The following is a 14,440-nucleotide window of genomic DNA, read 5'->3' on the forward strand; positions in this document are numbered from 1 at the left end:
TTCAAATTATTAAAAGTATAAATTTTATTAGTTGTTAAAAAATAAATAATAGCAGGTGAGAAAAAAATGTCAATATAACTCTGTGGCTACATAGGTCCTCAACGCAGAAATTGAGCCATAATTAAAAAAAATAATATTTACTTTTACAGTTGTGGTTATTGCCTTTATTGATTATGTTGTGCACAGTTGAAAAAAAATGGTTTTTAGTTTAATTATAATAACAGGATAAATATTTACCTTGTCGAAGAAAAATTCGTTGAAATCATTTCCTTACTTATTTTATTTGTTTGTATGTTTCTATATTACAGCAATAAATACAACAGAAATTCAATATACTTTTCATGAATTATAAAATTTAGATAATTAAAATAAAAATCTTTTTATCTGTGGTAATATAAACTATCAATGACATTTATTATATTATTAAGTTGGAATTATTGTGGCAGAAACAGTTTAGAATGACCAAAATGGTGCGGGTTCTTAAAGGGTATTGAGACCCAGACCTACCTGTGCCGTTGATTCCCGAAGGCCTGATCCTGGCATCGTAACTTGCAGGACCAAGGATCTGATCCAGGACCTGCTTTTCCTTTTCTCTGTAGTTTATTTTCGGCTGTAAACACCTGAAAATAGAAATATATTGTATTTAATTTTACTTAATTTAATATCGTTATTAATATATATATAATAAATAGTGTGCATAGCTTAGCATGAATAATGGTAATATGTATATAAATTATTTAGTATTTGATATATTCTGTGGATAGTACCGTAGACTCTTGTTTCTTTTTGACAAACCTAATATAGTTTGACCAAAGTAGAAAAAGATAGATCTATCTAGGATAACGTCTTTAGAACAGCTTCATATTTAAAATATAAGGAAAACTTTTTTTTTGTGAATATTCCACTATTTAACTAATGAAGTGATATGATAGAATTTTACTTGTAGGATAATATTATCATAAAGGAATTTTATGACCTAATGATGAGGTTGAAAACTGACACTATATTTTTTTAAAAATCCAACATTTAATAAAGATAAACATAATTAACTATTTTTTAGTAAATTTAACTAGTTTTAATTTGAGAACTGGCAGACATCTGTACGCCCAATGGTTTCTGAAATGATGTTTTTTATAAATCAAACTTACTCCCCGAAGCAAATATCATGAAAACTACCATTCCTACGAAGGTAAAGGTCATAAACTTCATTATAGTCCATTAAACTAGCTTTAATTTGAGTGCTAATAGACATCTGTACGTCACATAGTTCCTGAGATATAGATTTCTCAAAATAAATTAACTAACTACTAAGCGTTCAGTAGATTTTTAATAAATTTTGCTTTTTAAAAAGCTATATCTCGAGAACTATTTGACGTAAATATTTGTTTTAGGGCTAATATTTTAGCAAAGTTACTCTTCTTTATATAATTTTCTCTTAAATTTTCTAGTGTGTAGGTAGTTTAGCTCCGAATGAAAAATTAGTTTTTTTTTTATCACTTTGAAACAGCCGGCATTTTGTATTCCCCCTACCTATACTTGGCAGACTCATCAATTTTGACTATTAATTAATATACAATATAATATAAATAATATATAATATAAAACAAAGTGAGGCAATGCCGGGATCAAGTCCTCATTGGCATTGTCAGGGAGAAATTCCCCTGAGACCGTTTATCAATTTATTATTTTTATCAAAGTGTTAAGCTCTGGAAATTAACCTTATTTATTACTGGTTGGCAGTTTTGGTAAATTCATTTTTGATCCCCCACTGCCGCCATATTCATCATTAGTAATTACTCTTAAGTTACAGTCATAATAAGAATTTTTCCTAAAGAGATATTTCCGTGTTTCGTGGCTTTTTCTCAGACTTCGATCGATGGAATACTTTTTCTCCGGTAGTTTCCCCTAGAAGCTGCAATATTTTCCCTGAGGATGATGGACGACGTAAAGAATGACAATGCCGGTGGATCACGGCAGAGCAGTATTACCCTAAAGACATGCCGGTTCGCACTTTCTTCCCAGTACCAGTTCCAGGCGCGCACCATGTCTCCTGTAGCCATTAGACCAAATTTTCCCTGATTGATGTAGTTCTTAGATCATGCAAATTGAACTTCTACGATATACTTGAAGCTGTTGTTCCTTGACTCCAGGCTCTGAATATTCCTAAGTTAATGATTCCTAAAAGTGTTTATGGTATATATATGTATGTAATTTTCTCAATTAAGGGTACCCCCCCCCATGAAGCTGGGTTGACTCATAAGGTATCCTGAACTCACAAGGTTGACTTAGTTCAAGAGTAACAGAATAAATTATCAGTCATAACCGGATATGGACCTGAGTCCTTTCGAGTTAGTAGCTCAGTGCCTTACCACTGAGCCTTCTTGTTTCATTCTTTTGCAAGTGTTTTAATTATTTTAATTAACTAATTTTAAAAAATCAAATTATTTTATTTTATTAATACTATTTTTTTAAAACTTATTTATCCATTCAAGTGTTTCCTGTAACCGATTTTTTATTATATTTTCCTTTTAATCTATATGTTAGTCTTACTCTCGTAAAATGTATCTATTTGTTTGTTCTTGGTAAACTGATCTAGTGCTGTGACTATGAATGATGGTCTGATCTCACATTACCGCCTAATATTCAATTTGTTTAGCGGGTCACTGAAGAGGATCTAGGAGGGTGAATTCCGGAGAGCGAATTTGTTGATCGGGTGAATTGAAAAATTGTGAAAGGGTGATATTGGAGGAGCAGAAATGAGAAGGAAAAATAGGAATGAATGGAGCAATTGTTTATTATATCTTATTATCTCTTTTTTTTTTTTTGATTATACAATGTATGTTTAATTTATATATGTCCGATTACGGATTGATAAGTATGGTGTGTGAGATAGCAACCTGATGTATTTGTAGGCAGCATAGATAAATAAAGTATTTCTCTCTCTCTCTAATTGATTGTTCTATGCATTATTTCAAATTAAGACACGGTACATGAAGCTCCACTCCCTTTACCGACAGTTGAAGGAACAGTGACCTACAAGTTAGGAAACCCAACCTCAACCAGAAGACTGAAGCCAAGGCTGCAACAGGACATTCTGTTATGAATTTTAGATTTATCATGTGTTATGTTATTGACATTACTTCTATTTTTTCTCTTCTTCTTTTTTTCAAATTAACTTGTTTTTTTTTGTCCCCCCCATTAGAGTGAAAATGTTTGTTTAGGTCTACGAGTGTCGTTGTTTTTGTTATTAACTTTACTTTTCTCTCTTATTTTTATCTATTTATTTAATTTTTTTTTTTTATTAAAACGTTGTATATAGTTAGGAGTGTCTTTTGTACGAGGTAGGTATAAATAGGGGGGTAGCTGGTAGCTATACCTAATTGTTTAAAAAAAATTGTAACTGTGAATGTGATAACTAAGGATAGGATTTTTATGTTTTCACATATTTTTACCTGACCATGATATCTGCGATTCCTTACTAACTAAAGATGTTTCAAGACATTTCTGGCCAAAAGAAGCCATTTTTAAATATTGTGCCTTTTTTTACATGTTTTGATGTAAATCACATATTTTGTTAAATATTTGTTATTTTTAACATATTTTTAGGTATTCTGTCCTGAATCACATATTTCCTTCAATTATTTGTTCAATTTTAAATACATTTTTCGCTGCAACTACTTAAAATTCAAAAGAACGCAAGATACTTAAAGGTAAAATTTATCATTTATCATAAATAGTGCGTAAAAATTCTAAAATGTGTGTAAAAATCAGAATCAATTAAAAATAGCAAGGGCCTTATTCCTGTGGCATTTTCCTAGAATTTGTTTGTTTACTCTTCAATCCATTTCTCTGTTTCTTTCTTTCCTCAGATTCCACAGGTACCAATACTATGTATTTAGATTTGTGCCCAGCATTTGTCAGGGCATACATTCCTATCTACAAAATTAGCAATCCGGACTTCTTAGCAATCGGAAGATTATTCTTTATTTCCCTTTTTAATTTGTTTATAATTCATTCTGAGTAATTATTAATCAATTAGTTTAATTACAATTATTAATTAATGCCTTGTTATTGAACAGCTATGTTTTCTCTAAGTTCATTTTTTTATACATATTTTAACATAATTTCTTTAAAATATTATTCATATAATATATAATAAATACATATTTATGTAACTTTTTTTAAGTTATAAAGTTACTAATTAATTAGTAATTTATATTTTTGAATAATACAAAATTTATAAATACATATTTACATATTTTTTTTTAAATATTTGACAATTTATTAGCACATATTCATGTACATATTTCGGATTTTTCAGCACATAAAAATCCTATCCCTAGTGATAACCATATAAGGTAAGGTCCTCCGGGTCGATTTGGTATTAAATCTGCAAAAAAAAATCTGCAGTTTTAATTGTTTGATTAGCACTTCAGCCCCTTTGTTTTTCATTTGGCTCAAGTAAAATTATGAGACTAAATGTAGTCCAGAAGAATGGAGACTACAAAGAAGCTTTAGCATAGAAAATTAAATTTAAAAAGTTAAAATCCTGAACAATTTTTTAAATACATGAATGAACCTTTAAATACATGAATGAACCTTTTCCAGCTCTTATTTAAATGTTTCCATCCAGACCTCTTTTTGATTCTCATATGACTGGACTATATTTTGTGATTAATATACACATCCGTCAATTTGTGGATATGATTAATCTTACGTCCATTAAACGTTGATATTATAAAAATAGAATAAAGGTTGGAAACGCTTGTTAATTTAATTTTTCTCTCAAAAAACTTAATCAAAAAACTTAAAATTTGAAATTTACAATCCATTATCCTTCCCTATGTTCTTTATTGATGTAAAAAATGGCCGCTTACACTAAGGGAAGAGTAGCGCCTTAAAGTTTTTTAAAAATAATTAAATAAAATATTAAGTAAAATATTCGGACTGAAAAAGAATCAGGTAAGGTGAGAATTAAGAAGGCTACACAGCACTAAAATGAAGGAACTACTCCGAATAAATATAATTCAGGTTATAGGATTGTGGCAAATAAGATGGGCATGTAGGTTGTGGGACTTAAGTAACAAACGGATTTCTAGAATGTTAATAAAATCAAAAACTTCTGAGGGTAGATCGAAACGTAGATGGGAATATTGCATTAAGTCTAATTTAGGTTTGAAGGGGCGTTATTGGACCGATAGTAGAGAAATAATGGTTCATATTCTCACAATTAATTACTTTTCTTGAATATGCTATCAAAACTCAATTTTATGGATATGGCTCTCATTAATGAATCCAGTGTGGCGGCTGATAACACATTGGCTTATTAATGCCCTGTACAGGAATGTTCTAAGTTTGTACATTACCTAGCAATGATAGAGCAGGCTAGAATATAGAACGGTTATCAAACTTACTTCATGTAATAAATATTTCATGACCCTCTCAAAAACATATTTCCCTCAATTTTTTTTATAGATAAGTAAGATCTGTAATCTATAGATAAGTAAGATCTGTAATTTATTTTTAATGTATTTTTTGGACACGAGATCTTATACACAGATATTTTATTCATTTTTTCAGAAAATAACATCCAATATGGTCCGATCAGAAGACAATAGCTATCGGTAGGTGCCAAAATAGCACACAGAAATGTAATTTATGATACTACTAATATAAATAAAATTTATTCGTTACTTAAGGCGTCGAGATTAGGCTTTTGAGCCTTCGAGTGAAGTAAAAAATAAAAATGAAATTATAAAACGTCATAAAATAAAATAAAATAATGAATTTGAAAATATAAAAATGAACAGCAATAATTAACAAAATATATAAAATAAATAAATATAACAAATAAAGTAAAACCATATGTCATAAGACATCTGTGTTTCAAATAGTTTTCGAGATACAAATTTTTCAACATAAATTCACTAACTACTGATTTTTCAGTGCATTCTTAATGAAATGTTGCAATTTAAAAGCTATATCTAGACAAACAAAAAACCTAAAGGGATATCGTTGAAAGTGAAGTAAATTTGTTAAAATATAAGTTCTACAAAAGCTTCATACGTTCGTTTGTTTCCGAGATACACTTTTTTTAAAAACAAACATTTCATTACGAAATAAGGAAAATTCCCAACCTATAGCTGTTCTAGGAAAACGAAAACTTATTCTTGAGTAAGAAAAACATAACCTTGCTTATGCAAAAAGAGGACTTGAGTTTGATTATTCCTGAGTTGTGTTCTATTCTTATTAGTTGTGCTAAAATATTTTATTATGTGAACAATTTTATTTATATATTTGTAAAAATACTTATCAATATTTGCTTTGCATGTAAACGCAAGGATTAAATCTCATTTTATTTGTCCCTCAGCCGATGGCTTATTCCAAGTTTGTGTACATTTTGTAACTAAATGATTTGTGTATTTTTGAAAAATAAAATTTACTTAGTGCCATTACTTGAATAGGCTGAACAGTTTATCTCATCAAAAAACACAAAGGAACTAATAGCAAATATAAAGTGGTCATTAAATTGAAATGTATGGATTTTATGTCATGATAAAGATAGATTTTATGTCATTCGTCTATAAAAGATAATAACTTTGAATCCTCTAACAACTTTTTCGGTAATGTTGTTTAGCTTCATAATAATTTCATAGGATCGATAGTATATCAGAGAGATAATCGAGTTGACATTAATCTTACACATTAATGAAGACAAGCTGTCCGTTTGCCATAGAGCTTCGATCCCCATCATTAGTTTTCTATTGTTTGCAAGAAAATACCTATTCATGTGTCTTTCGAATAGAGGGATGGAGGGAGTTGATTGGTATTGATGAATTCGATATAAATATATAGAATCCTCTTTACGATACATCGAACGCTGCCATTAATCGACATTGCCTGACATGGCCGATCTGTTGGAAATTTGATTAAGGCCTCGCCTATTGTCTGGAGAAAACCATTTGTTACTGGACGTAGGTCGATTGTGCTGGAGCCGAACCTGGAACTGGGGAAAGCTCTTGGGGATCCTTTATGCAATAAATTAGTTCTGTCATGATTTTATCATTATTTTCAAGTTAAAAGAACACAAATTAATCATTCATAACTTTTTTTAGTTGTAATTATCTTTAGGGAATCAAATGATATTACTTTATTGTATGGTTTTATCATTTGTGATAAAGAACCTTATTATGGTTGTACATTTACAAAAAAATATATACATATACATACGTATTATAATAGTTGCAGTGAATTAAAAATTGTTGACTGTTCGCTACTAAATATAAAATTTTAATTTTGAATTTGGTAGCTTGGATTGATGGGCTGTATCAATGAAAGTGATACACAAATTTTGTGAAGAACACACTTAGGGCTTCTTTGTTTCTCATCTTCTTTCACCATTTCATCACTCCCCTCCCACTCCTTTAACCCACCCCCACCCAAAAAAAATCTAATGTTGAGCTCAGCTGTTCTGTTTTCTCTCTCTGGAGTTTGTTCTGTGGGGTTCCACTATTAGTTTTCTGGCCATAGATGACAGTAGATCCTACTTCTCTTGAATATTTCTCATAAAATAATATCTGGAATAAACCGTTTTCCCTGAACAGTACTATTCATATATTCTTATTGTTTTTTTACAATTAATAATCCTATTTATTAGAATTAGTCATAGTTATTAGCCTGATGATTTTTACTAAACCAAAAATTAATTATATTTTGGTAAGCTTTCTTAATTGATTTAAGAAATGCTTCCTTTTTTCTGTTTTCTAGACATTGTTACAGTTGCCATGGTAAAATACAAACACTGGCGATATCTGTGTAGACAAGAGGTGTTACGGTTGTCATGGTGAAATAAGAATACTGGCTAGATCTGTTCAGACAACAGGTGTTACGGTTGTCATGGTGAAAAGTCACGAGCGATATGTTTGAGACTAGTGGGTTTTGTTTTTAGTGAAGGCGACAGTTTTGATTTTGGAACACGTATGTTCAGATGAGTGGGTTTTGGTTTTGTGAAGGTGACAGTTTGATTTCGGAACACGTTACGATTGTTAAATGTGAAGTGGTAATAGTTTAAAGGCCCTCTGTCTTTACTGTTTGAACTGGAATATCACCATATAAGAAATGTCATATATGTTTTGTTTTTCAAAATTATGATGTTTTACTTCAATGGACAGTCTTTAACACTAGAAGTGGGGATATTGTGCAGTTACGTTTCTTCAGCATGTCCTAGATAAGAGAATAATAATGTAAATATAGTTATTAAGGTTAAGTCAACCTATAAGTTTTAATTGTTTTATTCATTGATAAGAATTCTTTTTCATTCTCTGTATATATATATTTTTTTCTTATTATTAAACTTTTGTACATATAGATCTGTTGTTCTTTCTCTGCTTTCAGCTTGTTAATTTACTACTTATTTTCTGTTATCTACGTGTAAAGGTATTCGCCAGTGGTCATAATTCAACAATTGTTTATATAGGGATATATTTTAGTTATATTGTACGCATAATGCTTCGGGGATTTCGTTTTTCCCAGAAAAAATAACGTCGCGCCTAAGGAGTAATTTATTCTTTATTCTTTATTTTTGTTTTTGTTTTTTCCTTTTGCGATTATTTTTTTTTTTTATTTGACTTTAACTCATCCCCTTCTCCGCTGAGCGCGGGCAACGATGAACGTGTAACTAAGGATAAGTCAAAATTTGCGGTTATAACATTTTCAGGGTACAAAGTCATACTTAAGTTAGGATCCTACTCTACAATCTGAAAGGTTATTAGAAAAGGAAATATTGGAAGGAAAGGAGATTTTCTGTTCCAGGCTTTCCCGGAAATGCAATTACAACTTTATATTAATTTTCAATTTCCTGTTCTCTTTCAAGTTCAAAGTTTTTCAATTAACCTTTTTCAGTGACTGTTCTCTAAAATATTTCCTTCTTGAAGGAAACTTGATTCTCATTTCAGTGGTGTTTTTAATTTCTGACTCTTTTGTTGTGAAAAACACAACCCAAAAACCATAAAATGAGTAATATCTTGAGGTTTTAAACAAGAACTTTTTTTTTTTTTTATTGCAAATGAGATACATAATCCTTGATATGCTTTGTGTATACTGGGCGTATTAAGGTCGATGAACCAAAGGCAAGCAGGGTTTGGAGATAGTTCGGCATTACTTCAAATGGTTATAAGATTGAGACTGAAGAGGAGCATGAATTGCTTCCTAAAATTTATCTTCTATCCAACATCCCGAAGGCTATACCTCGAATCAAAAACCTACTCTATACACTCTACATAGATTTACTATTGCACTTAGATTCACTTTATTGAACACCAGATCCCAACCGATTGATTTATATTTGCCCTCCCATAGAACCACCTCCTTCAGCTAATCCTTTATTATACGTGCAACCTCCTCCTAGAATTTTCTTCCCATCTTCATTCCCTAATCTTCATCCGTTCTCTCCTTTAAACAACTCCATTCCTTCACTCAGTACAAAATCAAACCTGCATTTACTGTGAACAATGTATGTAGGCATAGATTGATTAACCACATTACCTAAATAAATTATAATTTAACCTAATGAATTGAGTTAAAAACCTATAAAATGTTTAGTTTATTAAAGTTTCTTCTGCAAAATTTCTATGCTTCATTCTAACTGCGGTTTTCTAGATTTGAGTATTGTTTTTTTTTTAGTTTGAGATCCCTGTGGTAGCCCAGATCAATTATACACTTTCAGATTTAATTGGACCACTTCATATATCTCTAAACATTCCAGGATATCGACTTGTTAAAGTAAATTAAAAATAAATCCATTTTTAATCCCCTCTAGTACGTGCCTCACTCAAGTACATTGACGAGAGAAACCTCGCTCCAAAACATCCAAAGTTAGGTCCATTTGATTGAATTACATGACTTGTTCGAGTGGTATAAATATGAGAAGTTCAACGGGATGAAGTTTAGATTGCTGTCTGATAGAGCATGAATTTTCATAAAGAGCAAATTTTTTAAATTTATTTAAGGCATATCTTCATTTAAGAAAATTTTTAGGAGAATATACCCATCGATAGAACTCTAATTGCATTTCTAGTGGAGAAGATCTCGAGACCGTAATTTGTTCGGACGCCTAGGAGGATTATCAGGTAATGAAGAAGAAGCCAGGTTAGAAGCGATTTGGGTGGTTGGGAAGTGTATCATGGAAGAATTAGTATCTGTTCTGGCCAAATCGGCAACATATGGAACTAGAGGTCCTGATGAATGACTTGATTTGTGTCAGTGTAAGGAGCATTAAGGATTTTACGAAGGATTTTGGACTGTGAAGATTGAATTCGGGAAGAATTCTATGGTTTATTGGAGCCCCAAAGCTCAACTCCGTATGTCCATATTATAATTATATAGATCAGTCTTTAACGGATTGGCAATTTAGACCGTTTGTCTAGTCAATGTTGCAATAATCGGAATCGACGAGTAGTGTCCTGTCTTTTCAGTCTTGTATGAGGATTCCATGTCAGTCGTTTGTCCAGATATAAGTCCTTAGTAACGGATATGTTCGGCAGGAATAAATGGAGTATTATTAGGATACTGTGGCAACCAACATGCCCAGATGCATTAGATCCACACCACAACGACATTGCGTCAGGACTTCTTCATCCGCGAGTTGATACGCGGCCGCATCTTACCTCGAAGAGGTACTCAATAAATTACCGCCTACCTCCTATGCGCTACGCAACTCTCGAAGAAGCTCTACAATTGAAAAAGGAACAGATACATTTCATTCGGTTAGATGGCGAACATATTGCTCATTAGCAATTGCAGTCGCCTCCAACACATTCATCCTAACCAGCGGAACATAGAAATTATTTTAGGATTATTTTTCCGTAGTTGTTATGCAAAAATTGAGTTCATAGGAATAAAGTTCCTCCTATAATATTCTTCTTACTGTTTTCTGACAATGTTTATTTGTTTTATGTCATCTATGTCTTCTCAGATGCTCCACAACATCACTATACATCATGTATCTCGTAATATTAATACACCTTCTGTCCTTGACACACCTGCCGCAACCACTGATGGAGATTACCAACTTGTTCAACATGAAGTGCTTTATTCTAGGACAACGGCAATATGTTCCAGTTTCAATGACCGAACCAATTAGTGTTTCTAATAATAGGGATAGTAATAGGCATTCTTGGCAAGGAATTAGCACCCAATATAGTATCCAATAACCGATGCTACCACCTCAAGAATGGAGTAGACCACTTCTTGATCAGTCAGCTGCTCTTAAGCGGAGCAGTGGCATGTGTTTATGAAAGAGTGGTTGAGAGTCCTGGTATGACATGGGTAAAAGGAATATTACAACGCATCTTGTTTCTCCTGTTGCACACCACCATCTTACTCTACCAAGACAGTTCCATGATAAGAAGGACCGTCTATATCTTAGCCCTGTGAAAAAACAAGCCAATGAAAGCTCTCATCCAACAAAATGCAGTGATCTGAGAACTTTTGGACTTACTACTCCCAACCAGTGGCAAAACCATTCGTTGTCATCTCAACATGTTCTTCCAACTCGGAATTCCAGTCGTAAACAAACTATTACTATACAAGACACTCCACACTCCTTCTACTGTTTCTGTTATAACAATTTCTGATAGTGAAGATGAAGCTCCTTCCAAAAGTTCCCAACACTGTACTTATTCTAGTTCTCGACCCGTACAACAGGTCAACACGAACTCAGTAAAACAACACAGTGGGTTTGTTTCATGCTACACTGTGGCTGAAAGCGATAATGAAGAACATCATACACCATCCTCAAAAATGCATCATCAGGGTCAATAATATTCATCAAATCGAAGATGTTCTCCACCAAAAATTCTGCAAATTTATTTGGCAACTCTTCCAAAGGCCAATATCAACATAAAAGTCCCCCAAAACCTTCTTTTAGAGACGTAAAATATGAGCCTCATCAAAAGTACTTTTCACGAAAAGAATCATCGCCACGCATTCTGGGAAAGATGGCATCTTGAGAGTAACAACTGGAGAATACCAGCGATCAGCTCGTTCTCTTGACACCCGTAAATGATAATTTTAAAATTTTGAATAAATTTAAGGTGGGCGGAATGTTGAGGCCAACGTATGCTTAATAATTGATCTGTTATGGTTGTAAGCATTGCGTATTACCATGTTTTGTTTAGGCTACAGAGGTATTAATAATACCAGTTTTACGTAAATACACCGGGGCTGTGGCCCTTATCTCTCTACCTAGTCAATAGTTCCTAGCAGGTTGGCCTCGCTTCAAGCCATGGCGGACTGCTCATCTCTTCCCCGAGGATATTTCTCGGCGGGCGGCTCTTCTTCTCCAAGAGGACATCCAAGTCGCACAGACAAAAAACAATATTTTTTGGCATTTAATTATTAAGAATAATTTTAATTTGTATTTTTAGAAATTCATTTTTTTTTTGTTGATTTTTTCTAATTTGTATGGTTCAATATTTTGTCTTACAGGTTTTTACTTTAAATACAGCAATAACCAAATTTGACTATATAATTCTTTTCTTCACCTTACACAGTTGGGCTAGTAAAGGTTCCTTTTGAACCCCTACCCGTCGTAACAATAGATTTATATATATTTTTATTATCTTGTTTAAGACTAGTTGATTTTTTAATAATAACAAATTTTATCCAAATAGTCTCAACCTTCTTTATTAAAATCATGTTATATGTACAACGTTTCGGCCCATCTGGCCATCATCAAGGACAATCTTAGTGTAAGTTCCTCAGCCTCACACTAACTTATTTGTTGTTTTAGTTATTATTTTGTATTATTTTAAATATTTTAATATTTGTTATATAGGGGAATTTGTTTATTAAATGAAATAGGGGTTGTGAAATAGAAGGGAAAGAAGAAAAAAAAGGAATAAATCGAAAAACTTGTAGTAACTTTGTAGACTGGTATTAATAGTAAAAGAAAAGTAAAAGAAAACTGTGGAAGAAAAAAAAAAGTTATCTATCTATTATATTATATCATGTAAAAATATGTAACTTATATTTGTCCAGTCACGGATTGATCAGTATGCTGTGTAATGTAGCAACCCGATTTTTTTAAATCCTTATTTTTAAATCTCTTCTCTGATTGGTTATCGATGTCCGAAGACTCCCAAGGCAGGCGTCCCCCTGCTCAGGGCCGAGGATGTGTAATAAGTAAAAGTTATACATGTCCAGGAAGGGCCTGCACCTGGTTAATTTGATTCTGGTCCCTCGTAACTACCTGTCATTTTGTGTTTTAACACTTAAAGGTTAGCCAATCTAATTTTCTCAGGGGACTCTGGTAATGTGACAAACTTAATACAGATGTTTTCATATCCGAGGATGCTAAAAGCTTCCCAGAAGGATACCCTGACCAGGGGCAGATGACGAACCACCTAAATAATACCCAGGATTGCAAAAAAGACCGATACATAGCACATGAATGAATAAAGTATTTCTTTCTCTCTCTCAATTTTACAGGCTATAATGCCTAAGTCAATTTAAAATAGTCAAAATAAACCTTAAGTTAATAATAGTAAAATTTTAAAAAAATATGAAGAATATAATTTTATTAAGTTTGATCAACGTGAAGCTGTAATACTAAAATTAACATTATTCTTGCTGATGGCCGGATCGGCCGAAACGTGTAATATGTTTTAGTATAGAAAGTTGAGACTATTTGGATATTTTTTTTACTGTTGATAATCTATGATGTTTGGGGAAAAAAAATTGGTACTGTTGATAGAGTAAGCTCAAAATTAACAGGCTTAAATATTTATAAAAATAGGCTTAAATAGATATGGTGTGAAGGCTGACTTAACAAGAATAAGAAAAATAATTCGAGAGAGAATACAAGTGTTTTTCACTGGAAGTAGTTGCACCCACTTCAGTCCCTCAAAGCAGTAAACCTCCAGTCATATTAACACTCTGCGACTAATTCACTAATGTTTATAAGAATTTCACTTGTGGACACTTCAGTAAGATTGGCAGATACTTCAGTAAACAACGTTGAAGTCTTATAATGCTGCCGAGCCTTCGAAAACAAACTATTATTAGAGTAAAATTCTTTGCGTTACTAAAATACTATTGGCACACCGTTTCGGTGACCGGATTGGACACGGTCCAGTCTCCTAGAGTTGAGCTGCTCGTCTGTCTGAGGTATGGGGGGACTCAAGGTAGCTTCAATAATCTTCATCATATGCCAACATAATCCCTTGTCGGGTAATGTGTTTATTATGAAGATGAAATAGGAACACTTGGCGAACAGGAAAGTTATTTAGTTACAGGATACCACCCTATTCTAACCATGGTAAGTTTTACTTGAAGAAGTTTATCAGGGGGTGCGGTCAGCAAAGAACAACATAAATAAACAAAACAATATTTATTTATTTTATGCCGACGTTTCGACCTGAGTTTCAGGTCTTCATCAGGG

At 32.4% G+C, this 14,440-nt stretch overlaps 1 protein-coding gene and 1 long non-coding RNA gene across 9 annotated transcripts in view; one reads left to right on the forward strand and one right to left on the reverse strand.

The window, feature by feature from the left end:
- Positions 1-14,440, forward strand: part of LOC136796146 (uncharacterized) — a 131,578-nt gene that overhangs the window by 102,405 nt on the left and 14,733 nt on the right. The window lies entirely within an intron of this gene.
- GluClalpha (glycine receptor alpha 1) overlaps positions 1-14,440 on the reverse strand; it is a 223,193-nt gene that overhangs the window by 93,427 nt on the left and 115,326 nt on the right. For all 8 annotated transcript variants that reach the window (XM_014427391.3, XM_014427393.3, XM_014427388.3 and 5 more), the window contains one exon: positions 508-620. In XM_014427391.3, the coding sequence (XP_014282877.1) occupies positions 508-620 (113 nt within the window). The remainder of the gene's footprint in view (positions 1-507; positions 621-14,440) is intronic.

Source organism: Halyomorpha halys, unplaced genomic scaffold (assembly GCF_000696795.3).
Source record: "Halyomorpha halys isolate HHAL.00 unplaced genomic scaffold, Hhal_1.1 Scaffold641.1, whole genome shotgun sequence".
Taxonomy (NCBI): domain Eukaryota; kingdom Metazoa; phylum Arthropoda; class Insecta; order Hemiptera; family Pentatomidae; genus Halyomorpha; species Halyomorpha halys.